Source organism: Lontra canadensis, unplaced genomic scaffold (assembly GCF_010015895.1).
Source record: "Lontra canadensis isolate GAN:19392208 unplaced genomic scaffold, GSC_riverotter_1.0 scaffold9, whole genome shotgun sequence".
In the NCBI taxonomy this organism is placed as follows: Eukaryota; Metazoa; Chordata; class Mammalia; order Carnivora; family Mustelidae; genus Lontra; species Lontra canadensis.
The window spans coordinates 26,887,903-26,907,155 of record NW_022631003.1 but is presented as its reverse complement, the minus strand read 5'-3'; the positions used below and the strand labels follow the sequence as shown (position 1 = coordinate 26,907,155).

General features: G+C 33.9%; 1 protein-coding gene and 1 pseudogene across 3 annotated transcripts in view; one reads left to right on the top strand and one right to left on the bottom strand.

Annotated features, from left to right (window-relative positions):
- Window positions 1-19,253, bottom strand: part of SLCO1B3 (solute carrier organic anion transporter family member 1B3) — a 65,835-nt gene that overhangs the window by 12,137 nt on the left and 34,445 nt on the right. For all 3 annotated transcript variants that reach the window (XR_004382365.1, XM_032855119.1, XM_032855120.1), the window contains exons 3-11: window positions 17,023-17,164; window positions 13,830-13,962; window positions 10,530-10,651; window positions 9,091-9,237; window positions 8,799-8,897; window positions 8,302-8,532; window positions 7,094-7,258; window positions 5,467-5,662; window positions 2,032-2,197 (exon numbers count right to left, since the gene is read on the bottom strand). Coding sequence is in view for 2 of the 3 variants with exons in the window: in XM_032855119.1 (XP_032711010.1) it covers window positions 2,032-2,197; window positions 5,467-5,662; window positions 7,094-7,258; window positions 8,302-8,532; window positions 8,799-8,897; window positions 9,091-9,237; window positions 10,530-10,651; window positions 13,830-13,962; window positions 17,023-17,164 (1,401 nt within the window). In the remaining variant the exon portion in view is untranslated. The remainder of the gene's footprint in view (window positions 1-2,031; window positions 2,198-5,466; window positions 5,663-7,093; window positions 7,259-8,301; window positions 8,533-8,798; window positions 8,898-9,090; window positions 9,238-10,529; window positions 10,652-13,829; window positions 13,963-17,022; window positions 17,165-19,253) is intronic.
- Window positions 14,947-16,484, top strand: LOC116866363 (annotated as a pseudogene).

The following is a 19,253-nucleotide window of genomic DNA, read 5'->3' as shown; positions in this document are numbered from 1 at the left end:
GCTTAAACCTATCAGTATTTTATTTACTGAAGGAAGAATTGGAGAAGAATTTGAACCCATACGCAGCTGATAATCAAGCTTTACTTTTTCACTAGGAACAATATGGACAAATCCTTTATGTATCAAGCCTGCTGACCAATAAAACCAAGGACAGGGGCGCCTGGGTGGCTCAGTGGGTTAAACCTCTGCCTTTGGCTCAGGTCACGGTCTCAGGGTCATGGGCTCAGGGTCCTGGAATCGAGCCCTGCATGGGGCTCTCTGCTCAGCAGGGAGCCTGCTTCCCCCTCTCTTTGCCTGCCTCTCTGCCTACTTGTGATCTCTCTCTGTCAAATAAATAAACTGTTTTTAAAACAATAAAAAATAAAATAAAACCTAGGACATAATTTTGAGCAATTAAGAAGGGTTGATTTATTACTAAGGATTTGGTAAAAGAACTCCATAGTAATCCTCAAATTGGATAGTCATTGCTGGTATTAAGAAAAATGTCTCCATAGTACACAGAGCTTTCATTAGGATTCTAAAATTATGTCTCCTCCAGGCCTTTACTAATGTGCCAAGTGGGACCATGGATTAAATGGGGCACTATCAGTGAAAGGCACTAGACACATGAATATAAGATATAGTTTTTTTTAAAGATTTTATTTATTTATTTGACAGACAGAGATCACAAGTAGGCAGAGAGGCAGGCAGAGAGAGAGAGGAGGAAGCAAGCTCCCTGCTGAGCAGAGATTCCCGATGCTGGGCTTGGTCCCAGGACCCTGAGATTATGAACTGAGCCAAAGACAGAGGCTTTAGCCCACTGAGCCACCCAGGTGCTCCAAGATATGAGTTTTTAAGTGTGGTCCTTTGGTCACATTTGTGCAAATTCATGGCCTGGCTTCAAAGAATCCAGGTGCTTTATTCTTCAAAGTTCTCAGTGCCTAGGGCACCTGGGTGGCTCACTGGGTTAAAGCCTCTGCCTTCAGCTCAGGTCATGATCCCACAGTTCTGGGATCGAGCCCCACATCGGACTCTCTGATTAACAGGGAGCCTGCTTCCTCCTCTCTCTCTGCCTGCCTCTCTGCCCACTTGTGATCTCTGTCAAATGAATAAATAAAATCTTAAAAAAAAAAAAGTTCTCAGTGCCCTTCAACAATACAATTAGTAGCATTATGGACAAGAAAAAGATAGAAAATGTTTGAAAGTCAAAGACAGAACTGTGTGGTAGAGAGCAATGATCATAGCTGATTATACTAATGTTGGTGATAAGAAAATGGCCCAGGATATGGCTCCTCAATTTTGTGAGATACTCAGTAGATTGGAAGTGGAATAGAGAACACGATACCCGATCCCCAATTACTGGAAATAAACTCAGGGAATTAGGAAGAGCCCATAGTTTTCATGAAAGGGAATATTTTGAGTGAAGAAGGAAATGGCATTTGTGTTGAAAATGTTAGGAATAGGTAGGCAAAAGCCCAAATTATCTAGGATAGAAGTGCCACCCTTGGGGAAATCAAAATTCGAAGCCAAGAATTGGACAAAGTGAGCATGAAGTCTCGATTAATTTTTTGGAAAGTGAAAGTGTAGTGAGCCTAAAGATAAACTTGTCAGAACTACATGCAAAATTGCATATAGATTATTGTCCTGTAAAGGAAGGGAGTACTGACAAGTGGTTGGATCAGAACTTTCCCCTAATTTCCGAAGGATAAAGTACCTCTAATTTAATCTAATTAGTAAAATGAGGTGCTTCCTATGTGTCCTAAATGCATTTAAATTCCAGAAGGTCATGTTCTCATAAACTTAAGGAGGGAAAGTGGGAATAATCTCAAATGAGATTTGAGCAACAGGAAAACCTATCTGTGTTTCAAGCAGGATTTTACATGAGGCTTTCATTTACACAACAGCACAGCCATCACAATGACAGACAATATTAGGAGTCTTTGTCTATTCTCTTTTTACTAGAGACCTTACTTATAGATTTGATAAGTAATTGTTAAATAAAATCTACAATGTTGATCAAGGAGAGAAGAGAGAGTAATAACAAATACTCACCATAGAATTTTTATTGCCATTTGAAGATTTGCATCCTGCTAGACAAGGTGACAGGTAAGTTATTCCATTGTCTCCACAGACTGGTTCCCAGTGACTTTCATCACAATTGCAGTCTGAGTTGCAATAAGAAAGTGGTACATTTATATGAGATGCCACTGGATTATTTCTGGAAATATAAGGTAGACACATATCAAAAAGAGAGAGAGAGAAAGAAGAAGGAGGGAAGAGAGGAGAAGAGAGAAAGGGAAGGATAGGAAACGAAAGCCAAGAGAAAGGAGGAAAAGGAGAAGGACATTAGGAAAGAGAGAGAGGAAGAGGGAGGAAGGAAGGAAGGTGAGAAATAAGGAAAACAATTGGACTTTAATGAGACAGTGAAATTTGATGAGTGATGATGTCAAAATGGCATTTTTATATACTATTTATTAACTTAACACCTCCTATGTTACCCAGACATAAAGAGGTTCCATAAAATTTATATGAGAGGTCTTTGTAATTCTACTGAGAAATTACTCATTAAACCAGTCACTTCATTTTTCTGAGACTCAGTTTTCTCTTCAATAAGGTGATAGACTAAAGTTCTTCCCAGCTTACTGTAAAGTCTCATGAATCTGTGTTATTTAGTTTAAATTTTAAAATCTATATTTCAACTACATAAGAATTTCAGAACCCCTAAGGATCAATTTTTTTAAAAATCAAGAATAATAAAATTAGTTGAGAAAGACTAGAAAAACTCTATACACTTTTTAAATGAAATGACAACATACTTTATAATGATTATCTGTAAAACACGGTTATATTTGTAAAATATAATCTTATAATATGGCTAAAGTTAAAAAAATGAATTATTTGTATAATTAATTTTCTGATTATAGATTAAAATTCATAAAAATTCATAAAAACCTTGATAATAATTGAGAATTGACAAATTATCTTTGAATAAGGAAGTAATTTACATGAAGAAGGAGATTCAGAAATTCGTAAAGTCTATTACCAATAATTTTACTAAAATTCATCTAATACCTAATTCTGTTTGGGAACATACAACTGGGAGATGTTAAACATAATGATTAGTGACCAAATCCAGACATTGCCATGAGATATTCCTGAGCTCATATCAGTTCTGCCACTTCACAGTATTGTGACTACGCTTCCTAAAATCAGCTTTGCCATTTGTAAGTCATAGATAATAACATCAACCACATAGGGATATTGGGGGAAAAATTCATATGGCAGTTCTCAAACCTTTTGTTCTCAGTAGCCCTTCATACTCCTAAAAGTATTGGGGACCTCAAAGGTTTTTTGTCCAAGTGGGTTATACATATTGACACTGATAGCTATATAATCAGAAATTAATTCTAAAAAATTTTAATACAGGAGGTGTCTAGGTGGTGCACTCATTTAAGTGTCCAACTCTTGATTTCATCTCAGGTCATGATCTCAGGGTTGAGAGACTGAGCCCCATGTTGGGCTCTGAGCTCAGAGGGAGTCTGCTTGAGATTCTCTCTCCCTCTCTCTCTCTGCCCCTCCCTACCCCGGTCATGCTCTCTCTCTCTCAAAAAAAAAAAAAATTCTTTTGATACATGAGAATACGGGGTGCCTGGGTGGCTCAGTGCATTAAAGTCTCTGCCTTCAGCTCAGGTCATGATCCCAGGGTCCTAGGATCAAGCCTCACATCGGGCTCTCTGCTCAGCAGGGAGCCTGCTTCCCCCCTCTCTCTGCCTGCCTCTACCTACTTGTGATCTGTCTGTCAAATAAATAAAATCTTTAAAAAAAATACATGAGAATTCACAAGCACACATCATTAGCCACCAGATTGATGTTATCATCACATTATTGTAGCCTTAGAAAATATCACTATACACTCATGAGAAAAAAAGAATGAAAAAGGCAAATACCATCTTGGTATTATAAAAATAGATTAGATTAATTATTAAAAATAAAATTAGAATGTGCTTCAGTAAGGTTTCAGGAACCCCTATAGACCTTCAGATCACATTCTGAGAACCTCTGTACTAATTCATACTTCAAAAACTTACTCCTGTTACTAGCACTTCATAAATGCTAAATACATCAATTCTGTAATTTGCTATCATTAAACTATGAGTTTCATGAAGGCAGTGATCTTATTATAAATCTTTTTGACCTTTAAGGAGGCACTTGGTAAAATTTTATTGAATGGAGAGAATCCCATACAACTCTAGCTGCTTTCTTTTGAAGAGATGGCCCAGTTACTAGACTTGTTTTTAGGCAACTGGCTCTAAAGCCACTCTAAAGCATGTCTGACAACTTGGGAGCCCTTGAAACTACTGATGTGATGCAGCATCAGTTTGGAGTCATTGTATGACTTCAAATAAGACAGTTCCCCTGGTTCTCAACTAATAAATGAAGAGGATATAAGAGGTTTTGGGTTTCATGATCTTTAAGGTTCTTTTACCTCAAAAGTTCAATGTTCTAAAGTACTGTGTATTCACTGGAGTGGACAATGGTGGATTTGAAGGAAGCTGAGAGATAATTCAAGACTAGTTTGACAGGTCTCCAAGAATAGGATGGTGTTAAGGTAAAGAAATGTGAGGAAAATTGACAAGTTCAAACTGACATCTTATAAGATCCAGAGTATAAATGCTCAGAGCCAATAATAAGCAGCAATCATAGTTACTCAACCGTTATCCAAAGATCTTTCCTTGTTGCCTGAATGTGAACCTTCCTAAGCTTAAATTATTGGTTATATTCAAGAGGTGATTAAAAAATCTATACCAGAATCCTGCCCCTAATATGGGGTAGAACTATAGTACTAGGAATACTTCAAAAACATGATAATAACATAAAGTAAAGGTTTTATATGGCCTGACATACAATTATTGTTGTATGTTGACTCTACTGCTAATAACAATATTACCAGAATAAATAGTATTAGCTTGCAGGAAAGGAGAATTCAGTACAATATAAGGAAGTGCTTTCTTATAAAGGTAGTTGTTAACCATTAAAATTAATGGTAGATAAAAATTGCTCAGTCACTTTTGGGAAATGTTATTTATATTCCTCTTACGATGCATCCAAAATTGTAGTAGTTAAGACTTAAAGTTTTGTAGTCTAAACTCCCCAATTTAACTCAGAATCTTAACACTGTTAGTTAGGTAATCTGTGTTCTCTCTAAGCTCTGCTCTCCCTACCTATGAAATGGGGGTAAAAGTACCTATCTTCATTATAGCACCATAAAGGATAACCATCATTATTACAACTTTTGTAGGTTTTCTTCTAGGAATAAAAGGAGAATTTTTTGAGATCTTAGGAAGTGGACATTTTAAGATTTTGTAAATTGAAATTTCTCTCAAAAGAAAGTTTAGCTAAGATTGCTATCTGCCCTCTTTTCCTTATAGTCTTTCACATTGGATAGTTTATACATTTTGCAACTAATATATATATATATATACAAACCCATCATAGGTCAAAGTTAGGCCAGCAACTGATCTGTTTTCACAAATTAATGCAAAATTTAATAGTTGAAATGTGAAAGCCAATACACTGGTACAAAATGAAAATTTGGCAATTCCAAGCAAGGTAAGTTTGAATTTTTTAATAATATATCCTCCTATAAATATTCCAGTTGCAACAGTTGGTAAGGTTATGGTTCCTAGAAATAAAGGAAGAGAAAAATATTGTGATTATATAAATATGGTTATTCTGAAATATCTTTATAAAGGAAACACAGAGTGCATCAACCAAATTCATCCCATCTTATTCCGTAAGTAGAAAGCTGATAGCCCTGGATGGAGGTAGGAGATTAATGTACTACATGGAAGAAAGAGAAATAATTTCTTGATGCCAATGTTGAGGATCTGGGTTCCCCAATAGCAAAAGTGACTAGGATATTTGAATGTATTAATCGATGGTTTTTATGAGGGACTTTTTTTTTTTTTTGGAAAACAGCAACAAAATTATCATCTTCCTGCCTGTAAGTCTTGCATCCTACCATCTAAAATCCTTTACACGCTGAACACTATATCAAAACTAGTGATGTACTATATGTTGGGTAATTGAACATAGTAAAAAAGTAAAAAATTAAAAAATAAAACCCTTTACATCTCCTCAAAATGAAGAGTTCCAATTCCTTAAAAACTCATTCCAAATTTGCCCATCACTTTAAAGTTAACTACTAGAATTAATATCTCTTCTGTATCCAAACATACCTATGCCCTGTGATGATCAACAGGACTAAATATGGTATTAAAAATGATTGATCTATGGTATAATTTTTCCATGTCACTGTTCTACAAGAGCTATTAAGGGCGGAGATCCCTCTAACGGCAACAACAAATTCAGGATGGGAACATGACCTGGGAGTCAAACTTAACTCTCACAGTTTAAATTTTTATCATAAGCTCAATAAAAGTATCCAACAAAATTATTATTTTCTTGCTTACTAATGACCTACTCACATACCACTTGATAAATTCAGTTCAATTTATCAAATATTTATTGAGTTTCTACAATGTGTTGAGTACTGTACAGGGTAATGTACTGCTCTCCCAAGAATCTCATGTTATACTGGGGGTGAGGAAAGAATGATATAACAAAACCTTTTCTTATATGTCATTGGAAATAGATACTATAACAAAATAACTCCTAAAATATGATACTTATTTGAATTATGTAGACATCAATGATGTGTTTAAGTTGATTTTTCTTTTGTCTAATTTTTTGTATATAGCTGAGTCCTATTCAAAGTGCATGAATTATGAAATTATAATGATTAAATTACAAAAGGAATTGTCTCAGGATTTCAACCTTATAAAATCAGTTATGCAGATGCTATAGCTAAATGTTCCACTCACACACAACTTTCTTTTAGGAATTCATCTTCTCAAAAATAACATGAGAGGCAGCCTCAAATGCAGAGAAATGATGATGTTACGAGATCAACAGATTTGATAAAACTTGGAATAGAATAATTAGAAATTATGTTTGCTAAAGTATAAAATTACCTTCACAAAGAAATGTCACTTGAAGCTCAATTATTTGGTAGTATTTAGCTTATTAAGTGAATATAAATAATGTGTCTTACCAAGCAAAATGTTAGCCTCAGATGCTGACTGACCATACTGTTGCTCTATATATTTGAAGATATAAGTAATAGCACCAATATGGCTACTGGCTAGCAGTAATGACAAAAACTGTACTATAACATACAGGGGGCTGGTAAGGATGCTTTTCAAGGACTGGAAAAAACCTATAAAAATATAAAAATAAGATATTACAATACAGCTTATAGATTAATATATTAATTTTATAAATGTAATAAAAGTTATAAAAGATTGAAAATTACCTAAACATGTAACATAGAAAGTCAGAGTACCCAACATTCCTGTCAACCATTTTTTATATTTTCCTTCATTTTCCCATATGTACATTAATATCTACTCAGTTTATTTTACCCCAAAATGAAATCATGCATACATGCTGCTTTACAACTTGCTCAGTTCACTTCATATTTATTCTTAGCACTCTACCATACAACAGCATATTTCATTAATTCATTTATTCCTTCATTTAACAAATATTTGGTTTTCAGCTGGGTCCCAGGCAATATGCTAGATGCTCAAGAAACCAAGGTGAATAGACATACAATGTCTCTTATTTGTTAGCACTTAATATTGTTATGTTAATAATAAAATTATTAAGTAAAAATTTACCTTAAAGACAGCATAATTCAAAGTTCACAAAAATGAGAATACTAAAGTTAAAAAAAATTATAAAGTTCAATTTAGTACCAGGACTCAGATCTGACTCCTAGTAGAGAGCTTTTCTACTATAAAATACTGTATCAGTAAATCTGGTAGTATTATAAATCACTTTTCTTATGGTACAAGGAGAGGAAGAGAATAATAATGTTGCATTTCAGGTGACATTATGACAATAATAATATAGCAACTTGTGCCTACAAACAGGTGTGTAAGAAATTGTAATTTCTGTTTGTGGTAAGAATTTTGTGACCTGGATCTGTAATCAGGTTAGCCAACTGTAATAGAAGTTAAAAGTTGGAGGAAATTTTTAGAAAAAATAGTAGTATCAGAGTCTAGCAAGACAGAACCAGATATAGTTATTTAGAGAGGGATAATATGGACTTTGAAACCCTCTCTCTATAGATCTCTAAAGGTTTCCATCAGATATTGTCAGAACTAAGCTTTCTATCCAATGGCAACTAAGAAATAGTTTCATCTACTTTCACTGAAATTAATAATTCCAAATTGATTATAAATGTGAAATACTTACCAGTAATATTTTCACTAACATTCTGCCCATGATTGGTCACCTTAGCCATTTGAGTCCTTTCTTCATTTGTTTTGAGCAAATCCAAAGATGTTTCTTTCTGTGATTTATCCGGATTTTTGGGCAGAAAGAAGAACGGTATAGAAGACATAATAGATAATGTTCCAGCCACAAGGAAACCAAGCCACCAAGCACCAACCCAACGAGAGTCCTTAGGAGTTATTCTGATATTGCCTAAAATAAAGAATTAGAAGCAGCCAGTCAAAAAATCATTTTGCAATGCAATAAATTCTGAGCAATAATGATTTTTGTCCTTCATAGATGAAAAAAGTAAACTATATTACATCAATTCAGAGATGCTATTTTTTTTTAAACTTTGCTCACACTTCATACACAAATAGTCAGCAAAGGGCTATTGAAAAAGTGTATCCAATATTTGGAAGAATGGTGTCCTGTACTTGAAGAACGTTATTATGTTACCTTGTTCTGATTATACTTACTGAGATCTACATATCCAATATCCACGTACATTTTAGCAAACAGAGATCCCTGTATAAAGCCAATGATTGGACCAACCATTGATAGTGCATGCAAGGTACCTGAAAATGTTATAAAACAATTTTATCAGATGCCAAGAACACATGGTTCTTTTTCAATATGTTTTTGAAAGTAACATTATACATGTCTAAAAATATTTTTTTAGTAAGTAAAAGAATGAAGTTAGGAACACTATTATTTCAAGGGTAGACGCAGGGAAAGTAGTCATAAAGTCTAGTATTTTCTGTACATTACCTAAATAAAAAGAAGAATGTCCTTCTTCAGCAAAATCATCAATGTAAGAAATCCCCAAGGGTGCTATGGGGGTTTCCCCAATTCCACGGAGCATATTACCCAGGAGTACATATACCCATATATATGACCCAGATTCCTTTTCACAACCTATATAGATGAGATAGTGTTTTAAATATTAATTTTAGAATTCCTATTAGTAACTCAACTACTTTAATGCCTTAATTATTTCATTTAAGAATTTTTGTTTTCTAATTATAAGAATGATTCATATTTATGTTATAAAATTTGAAAATATAGAAAAGCAAAAAGTAAACAAGTAAAAATAAAATTATCTATAACCCCACCAAACACAGAGAGTAGTTCCTTGTGTTTGTTACATCCTCCACATTTTTAGTTCACATATAAATATGCATATTTATGTACATTATATACTTAAAAGTCCAACTCATATTATAATGTAATTTTTTTATACTTAACACCATTTTATGTCAATTTTCCCATGTTTGAAGATTTCTTTTATACCAGAATTTTAATGACTGTATGGTGGTATGCTGAATAAAAGTTTTGTAATTTATTTAATCAATCCCTTACTTTTTACTCATGAAATATTTTTCTTAAGATCTTATTTATTATTTGAGAGAAAGAGAGCAAGCATGAGTGAGATGAGGGGCAGAGGGAGAAGCTGACTCCCTGCTGAGCAGGGACCCTGAGGAGGGGCTAGATTCTAGGGGCTCCAGGATCATGGCCTGAGCTAAAGGCAGAAGTTTAACTGACTGAACCATCCAGGCACCCCTCATGAAACATTTCTAAGTTTCCATTTTGTTAAACAGGAACACCATGGCTATAATTATAAATAAATCCTTATGTACATTCCTGATTATTTTCCTAAGTCAATAAAAGTAGAATTGCTGATTTAAGCATATTGCATATTTTTGTTCTTTATTATATTGAAAATTAACTTTCAAAGAGTTAGAAACTTATATACTCCCAGCAATGCATAAGATGTCTTTACCTCTATGTCATTCCTTTTTACTTTTGATAAAAATAGGTAGAAAATCTTTTTATATTTAATGTTTTTCTAATAGGTAGGAACATCTAAAGGTAAAAAAATTATAATCATAATTTGTATCTCAATAGGTAAAAAAATCTTTAATTAGTATAATAACTAGTGTTTTTCATAAAATTATATTTTTTACATATTTATACCACTCCCCTAATTTAAATGCATATATTCTTTGCCAATTTCCTACTGAAATATTCTTTTCTTATTACTTCTTAAAATCTCTTTATATGTTAACATTGTTTTTTCTTATATACATAAGATGCAAATTTTTTCCTATTTTTAATCACTTTTGCTTATAAATATCATAATCATTTTTACAGATATAATTAAGTTGACCAGTTTTCAAATATTTATTAGTGATACTATCAATTCTTACCTTTTTCTGCTACTTCAGGTGATGTTCTATTGAGTAACAAATTTTGATCAAATGAACACGTTGATAAGCTTGATGTTAAATTTTCTGATGGATGAATAAGAGTTTCTTTAGAATACCTGTAACTGTAAAATATCACCAGATTTAAAATTTTGCTTATCTACTGAATAGTTACATTTTCCCAGACATACAGAGGAATTTTCTTACTTTAATTGCGCAATTTTCTTCTCTAAATTATCAGAATCCTTTTTGTCAATTTCCCAGCCTGAATTTTAGGGGAAGTGATGGGTAAAAATGAAATGGGAATGCCCACTAAGACATATTATTCAATACTTCCCAGGAAAGGTGGATTATCCTTCTAGGAATGCTTATAATCTGTTCAAGATATGAAATACCTTGATTTCAGGTTTTGTTTAAAAAACAAAAAACAAAACAAAAAGCAACCCCGCTAACTGTGTCTATCCATCCATTTGAATTATCTTCAAAAGTGGTCTCATTTCCTGATTAACTTTCTGTTAACACTTATCTAAATTTTAGAACGGCATTTTACAAGTCAATCTACAAACATACCAATTCATCTACATTTTTAAAAAGATTTTATTTATGTATTTTTTTGAGAGAGAGAGGGTACATAAGAGAGCACAAGAGGGGGTGGGGGGAGAAGGGGAGGGGCAGAGGGAGATGGAGAAGTGGACTCCCCACTGAGCAAGGAGCCTGACTGGGGAGGGGGTGCTTAATCCCAGGCCCCTGGGATCATAACCTGAACCAAAAGCAGATGCTTAACAGACTGAGCCTCCCAGGCACCCCTCATCTACATTTTTAAAAATCAATAACCTGTTTGGTCTTCTTTCATAGATATTCTTGCCCTCCTCCTTCTCACATACACTCAACTTTCTGAGTCTACAAAACTCAGTTTTAAAAAATTTTTGCCCAGTTTGATGAGGAAGAACTTAATAACAACAGAGATGGAGCTGGAATAGCGACAAATGCTGATCCAAAGATGCTGAGGTGCCCTGTGACCCTCAAGGACAACCTACTGAGGGCCAGGCATTATGCTCAGCTCCAGAGAACTAGAAATAAAATACACAGCTTTTGTACTCAGGGTATTTTTACTCTACAAAATAAACATATATAATAAAACATGTGGTAAGTTTAATATAACAAGTCCTGAGTTGTCACAAAGGCAAAGGGTATGATTAGCTTTCCTTGGAGGTGGGAGAGGTGGTGGATTATAGAATTCATGATGAGGATGACATGTGAAATAAATCTTAGCAATGGATAAGAGAAAAAAAATGAATAGGAGTTAATTAGATAGACAAAGGAGGAAAATTATTCAAGGTTATAGAAACACCATGTGCAAAAATATAACATATTATGACACATTTGGAAAACCACAAACCTAGAGTGTGGTTCTCCACCACGGAGAGCAGAGTTAGATGAAGCTAGAAAGACAGTGAAAACATATGTAAATGGGTTTAGATATTAATCCAGAGGCAAGAGGCATTCAATATTTTCAACTGTGACCAACAGTAAGAAATACATTTTTCATCACAACCACAACATATGCACACATATGCACACACACTCACAAATATATGTACAATCAAAATAAAAGTTTTGCAGAACAATGTTTGTTCTCACATTGTATATTCTTCTATTTTATTCTATCCTCTACTCTCAAAAATTGTTGATTTTGATAATCTGAATCGATTTATTGGTCCACTCACGGTTCAGAATCTGACACTTGGAAAACACTGCTATAGGAAATTGGGAGTTTTAAGCAGGAGTAAAATAATTAGATTTGTGTTTTAAAATGAATATTTTAGTATAGAATATGAGTTAGAATGGAGTTGAGATTATAGGCAAAGAAGTCAAGGCCAGAGATGTGGGAAGCTTCAACAAGGTTAGGAACCAAGAAGGAAACAACTTTGACAGATAGGAGGTAGAATAAGCAATATTTGGTGACCACTTGCCATGTGTACTGAAATAATGAAAGAATCTAGAATGAGCCCCCTTGACTTTGGTTTCAATTCCTTGTGGCTAAATGAGTCATTACTGAAAAAGTGAAAAATCAGCCAGTTTTGGCACAGTGATGAATTTGATTTTGAATATATAGATGGGAAATTCTTATCGGATGTTAGGCAGGAGATACCCATGAGGTGACTGATTATATAGACCTGAGTATAAGAAAAAGTCAATATATGTGATTGCTACATTTAATGCACATACTTCATACAAATAATCTAGAATGAAAAATGAAGAAGATTGAAGAGAGAGCTTAGGCAATACTGACATTATGGTGTCAGCAGCAGAATAGAACAATGGGCATGACAAAGCCACAAATATAGGAAATAAATCAAGGAACATAATACAATGAAAATAAAAAGAAGCAGTACCAGGAAGAAGAAAGTACTTATGAGGGTCAAATAAAGGGAGGTGGGGAGGGAATTATTATGGTAACCAAAAGACATGACTGTTGGCTTTGGCAATGAGTAAGTAATTAATATTTTTAGCAGAAACAGTTCATTGTCTCTCAATATCCATTCTTCTCTCCTTCCATTGTAATAGAAGTTTGGATTTTTAGCTAGGAGCATGGCAATCTGGAATAAAGTCTAGTTATTCCATTGTCTTGATATTTGAATGTGAGATGTAACAAAGTTCTGGTCAATGTGAAGTTAGAAGTACTTCTGAAATACTGAAAATACTTCTTAAGCACCAGCCAGCATGCACTGTTTCTTCCTGTTCTTCTTCCCTTCTTTTATCTTGTTGCGTGAAACAACATTGTCACAATTTGGAACATGAGGTTGAGGGCATGCAAGGCAGAGCAGTACAATAAAAAGAAGCAGGAACCCATCATGCCTGGTCTGGCTACATTACTTTTTTATGTAGAAAATAAGCTTCTATCTTATTTAAGCCATCACCATTTTAGGTTTTCTGTCATTAGTATCTGACTCTAATCATAAATATACCATGACCTTAAGAACAATACTCTCAACAGAAATGATAGTGGGTTAGGTGATGAACTTTTATTGACTATAAATAAAATCTTATAGACAAAGACATGAAGTATATGTTATGCCAAAAAGTCACAAAAATGCATTTATTTCCTAGGAAACTGTATATCTTCCTTCGTGCTATTCATATTTCAAAATCAACAAAAGTTATGGCTGATAAAGCAATAAGTTAGTTATAACATAGAAAATATACTTCATTTCTACACATGTTTAGTGGGTATTCTTCTCAGATGATTGCTTAATCTACAAGTAAATGATAATTAATGACATAGAGCTGTTTAACACTTACTATCCCATAAAGAAATGTGGTAAAGCAGTCAAAATACTTCCAGTTCCCATAATGAAGCAACCAATTCCAATTATCTTTGGTCTGTGTAGTTTGGATCCAAAGTAACTCACAAATACAATCACAAGCAAATTTCCTAAAAAGAGAATTAAATTATTTTGATATGATTCATTATCACAAACAATGCCAGTACAATTTTGTGTCCAAAAGAATGGAAAGCCCCAGAATGAATATGAATAGAGAACAAGACATGATGCTTTTCCCCAAAGATCATGTAATTTAATTCAGAAGATGAAAGCACTTACATTAAACTACTCACTGTAAATTTATATGATGTTAAGAAGAAGAAGAATGAAATTTAGATAGGAAATAAAGCACCTGAATAACTTGGTCTTATTAATGAAGCAAAATTTTATTAAAGAATTGGGAGTTGACTGAATTGTTTTTGACTGGAAAACAAAAAAGCAGAAAATCTTCCTGACCTGAGAGAAAGGTGTTCATTCAAACATTTATTAATTCACTCTTACCATTCTTTAAATTCCTAGTAAGTACCTGCCATAGAGCTAGGAGCTAGAAATATAAAGAAGAGAATAAACCATAATATTTGTCCTCCAGAAACTTATATACTAGTGATAAAAATAAGTAGATGAACAGAGATGCTACTGGACAACAGAAAGGAAAAGGTAGGGGTTACAATAAAGTTTCCTGGAGGAGAGGCCACTTGAGATGTAATGTAGACATAAGTTATTTAGATTAAAAAGGAGAAGAAGAGCATTCCAAGTCAAGAAGTGATGACCAACCTGACTCACCTGGAACTACATGTATAATAACAAATAGACAACAACCAAGAATTACTGAACATTTGATGGAGGGAAAAAGCATGTAATAACAGCACCAAAATGAACTGGCAGATAAAGTAACCTGTGGAGAAACCATTAAATAAAGAAACTAAAAAGAGGAGAACCTGAAAAGAAGCTAGTTAGCCTCTCTAGAGGTAAAAGGGTAGGTTGCATCTATAATGTAAGAACTGGCAGACAAGAAATAAGAGAGCAATAAAGAATTTTTGTAAATTAAAAATACTATTAAACCATGTACATTTTGGGACTGGATAAGATGGAAGATGGTATCAGAGAAGACTGATGGAATGAACATAAGCAAAAAAGTAGGATTTTAGACAGAAAAAGTTAAAGGAACAAAATTGTGAGGAAATTTAATATTCATCTTACACATGTTTCAGAAGAAAACACATAAGAAAGTGCGGGGGGAGGGGAATTCCATTAGTTAAAGAAAGACCTAAGCCTTCAGATACAAACTTCTATATTTCTCCAGCATTAAGTAATGTAAAATAAACAGACCTGATATGTGTTGGTATAATTTCTGAAATTCAGGGATAAAGAGGAGGTGCATGACAATGACATAGATAATGGTTTCTTATATGTAACACTGAATATTATAAACCAGGTTAATGTTTTAAATGTTCTGAGGAAAAAAGATTTTAAAAATTTAATTCTATAATCAGAAAAGTTATTACTTGAATATAATGGTAAAGTAAATACATTTTCCAACAAGCAAGGGCTTGGAAAATATGTTTTTTCAATTCTTCTCATGCAAAAAATAACCACTTGAAGATACACTTTACAAAAACTAAAGATGAGATCTTAAGTTATAAGATTCAGTTAACAATGGTAAGCAAAGAAACTAGTAAAACCTAAAGCCATGCCCACATAATTGCTGTTAAATAGCACAAAGTTTAACAAAAATATTAAGAATCTGTTCCTCAATAAAAAGAGACACATACGGAATTAGAATTTAAAGCTAATTAATAGTTCAAAACTAACACTTTAGGTGATTTCATTAAATCTCAGAGGTGGAAGAATAAAGGATATGCAGGGAATAATAACCTCTTAGTCATAAAAAGACAGAGTTCATTATAAAAAAATAAATGGGTCTTTCTTTATACAATTATTTTTTAAAATATTCAATAGCTAATCTGTCTTAAAATAAGTTAAATGAACAGCAAACTCATTTGTCATTAATACAACAGACATAATTTTGAGTCCCTTCAAATCAATGAAGAGTCTAAAAAGGGCCTAAGACAGCAGCCGTCATGAAGAAGGGGGCTGAGAAGATGTCAATGTTATTTTTGAAGATCAACAAAAGAAAAACAAATTTGCACTGAATACAGGCAGAGCTGAAGGAAGAAAGAAGTGAAAAAGAAACAACTCTAAAATTTAGAAGATGCTTATGAGGACGTCATGCTTGCAGATAATGACTGCTTAATGATACCTGACAAAATTGATGATGTTTTCATTAGTCATTCTCAAGAAGAAACATAGGAAATGTTAAAAGAAAGAAAAATTTGTAAGAAGAAATTGATGTCGGAGAATCCAGAGTGAAATTAATTCAGGGGGTGTTAGCAGACTCAGTTATATACAAAGTTTGGGAGCAACATAAACCTTGAAGCTGATGAAAGTTAAACATTTTATAATACTTTTAAAAATTTGTTTAATAAACTTGAATATTATTTAAAAATTTTTAAAAATCTAGGCAGGGGAGATGGCAAGGTAATGAGCTAACATTTCATAAAATAAGAGAAAAATAATATCTAATAATTACATAAAACCTCACTGTTATTAGAGAAATCCATATTAAAGACGACAAAGCAATATATTCAATGTTCTAAAAAACAAAACACTTTTCATCCCAAATTTTATACCCAGTTAAACAATACAAACCTAACAGAGGTTGCTTCAAAGCTGTTCCTCTTTCCTCAAATCATCAGAATCATAATCCTCTCTCCAACCTTTTTTTTTTTTTTTTTTTTTTTTTTTACTAGGACATCTTGAGAGAGGGAAGGTACAGCCCTGCAAAGCATTAGTTTGCAAGCAATGAGTTGGTATAGATCAAGGTTTCTCAACCTCTGCATTATTGACATTCTGGGCCAGATAATTCTTTGTCATGGGTGTTATCCTATGCACTGTAGGATGTTTAGTGGCACCCACAGCCTCCACTATTAGATGCCTATAACAATTTCTCTCCCCTCAGTTATGACCATCAAAAATAACATCAGATATCATCAAATTGTCCCTGGGGGGCAAATTTACTCCTGATTGAAAATCAGTGCTGTAGAGCTGTATGAACAGTTTTTACCTCTGTAGATCTTGTTGCTAATAATAAAAATAGAAATAAAAATTACCGATTTCAAAGCTTCCATCAATTAAGCCAACAACTGAAGATGATATGTCAAATCTCCTTTCTATTTGAGTGATGGAACTTTTCATAACGACTCCACCTAGTGCCTTACACATAAAGCTGAATGACAGGGCCACTAAAAACATCTAAGAAAAAGCAGAAAGAAAAGAGAAAATGATTAATAAAAAGACTATAGCGCTTATATATGCATCGAATTAAAAATAACTTATCTTCTTTACTTAAAAAGATTATTTTTATCATTAAAATCATACTCAACTTTCCTCTATACCAATTGGTACTTCCTAATCCTTTTAAGGTTATCATCACTATATGGATAAAGCATCATTTTCGAACTTGGTTACAACATGAAATAATTAGAGCAGGGCAGTCGAGGCTGTTATTTTTCATTTTACATTACTAATTGATTTTTGAGAAGCTAGATAATGACCTGAGATGGTGATGTTGATAAGCTATTCTTTATCCCCTCCCATGATTGTATAGGTTGTGCAGGGAGTGGCTAGACATTCTCAAAGATGGCATTTCCAGGGAGTCCGCTGGAAAATGGAACTTTTTTAAAAATTTATAAAACCTCACTATTGGGCACCTGGGTGGCTCAGTTGGTTGAGTGACTCAGATCATGATCCTAGAGTCCCAGGATCGAGTCCTGCACTGGGCTTCCTGCTTAGCAGTGGGTCTGCTTCTCCCTCTGACCTTCCCCCTCTCATGCTCGCTTGTTCTCATTCTTTCTCTCTTTCAAATAAATATATAAAATTTTTAAAAAATAAAAACAGAACAAAACCTATTACTGGAGATGTCCAAATAAAAATGAAAACGACAAAGCAGTATATTCAACATTCTAAAAAAAAAAAAAACCAACAACTTTAACTTTAGTGGTTATAGATATTTTATTTTCAAACTCATTTTAACAAAATGTGTTGATTCATCTTTTTTAAAGACCACATTTATACCCATAAGTAAATTCCTTTTACATCTAATATTAAAATATTATTCTGCTATGGACTGTATGTTTGTGTCCCCACCAAATTCATATGTTGAAACCCTAATCCCTAATGTGATGATATTTGGAAATAGGTCCTTTGGGAATTAGGTCATAAAGGTAGAGCCCTCATGATAGGATTACTGTCCTTAGAAAGGCTTATTTCTCTCTCCCTGTTTTGTGAGGACACAAGAACATAACCATCTGAAAATGAGGAAGAAACTTCTCACCAGAACTCAACTATGCTGGTGCCCAGATCTCAAGATTTCCAGCCCCAAGAAATAAATTTCTGTTTAAGCAACCTCGTATGTGGTATTTTCTTATAGCAACCCAAACTGATTCAGACAGTTCTTTCTCATTACCTCCTGTACCACCAGTGGTAGCCACCATCATGTCTAACCTAGATCATCACATTAGCCTCTTATTAGATCTTTCTCCTTCTCCTCTCATCCCTCCTACAGTCTCCTCTAATACAGTAACTACAAAAATTATTTCAAAATAAAAATTAGATTATGCCACTGCTCCCTGTTTTCCCATCTCACTCTTAGTAATATCTAGTCTTTCCAATAGCCTACAATGCTCTAAATGATCTGTCCTCCCCTGATTATCCCTTCCCTAAAAATATTCCATTTTACCTTTCTGATCTAATTTTCTGTTACTCTATTCTTGCTCATTGTTCTGCATCCACAAGAGCCTTCTTGTTTTATCTTGAGCATTCCAGGCTTATTATTTTGCCACAGTTTCTTTGTTCTTGCTTTTCTTCTTGCAGGGAAAGCTCTTCCCCATAGTTATTCACCTATCACTCACTCCTTCATTGAGTGAGGATTACATTGAGGATTACATTGAGGATTTTCCTCAATGTAACTTTCAGAGTGAGGCTTTCCTTATCCATCCTATTTAAAATTATACCATATCCCCCTCACAATATTTTATTTATGTATGTAATATACATTGCCCTCACTATAACTTTCATCAGTGAAGGATTTTTTTTTTTTTTTTGCTCTGTTTTGTTCACTGCTATATTCCCAGGGCTTAGAATTTTTTTTAAGATTTTATTTATTTATTTATTTGACAGACAGAGAACACAAATAGTCAGTGAGGCAGGCAGAGAGAGAGGAGGAAGCAGGCTTCCCGCTGAGCAGAGAGCCCAACGCGGGGCTCTATCCCAGGGCCCTGGGATCATGACCTGAGCTGAAGGCGGAGGCTTTAACCCACTGAGCCACCCAGGTGCCCCTATC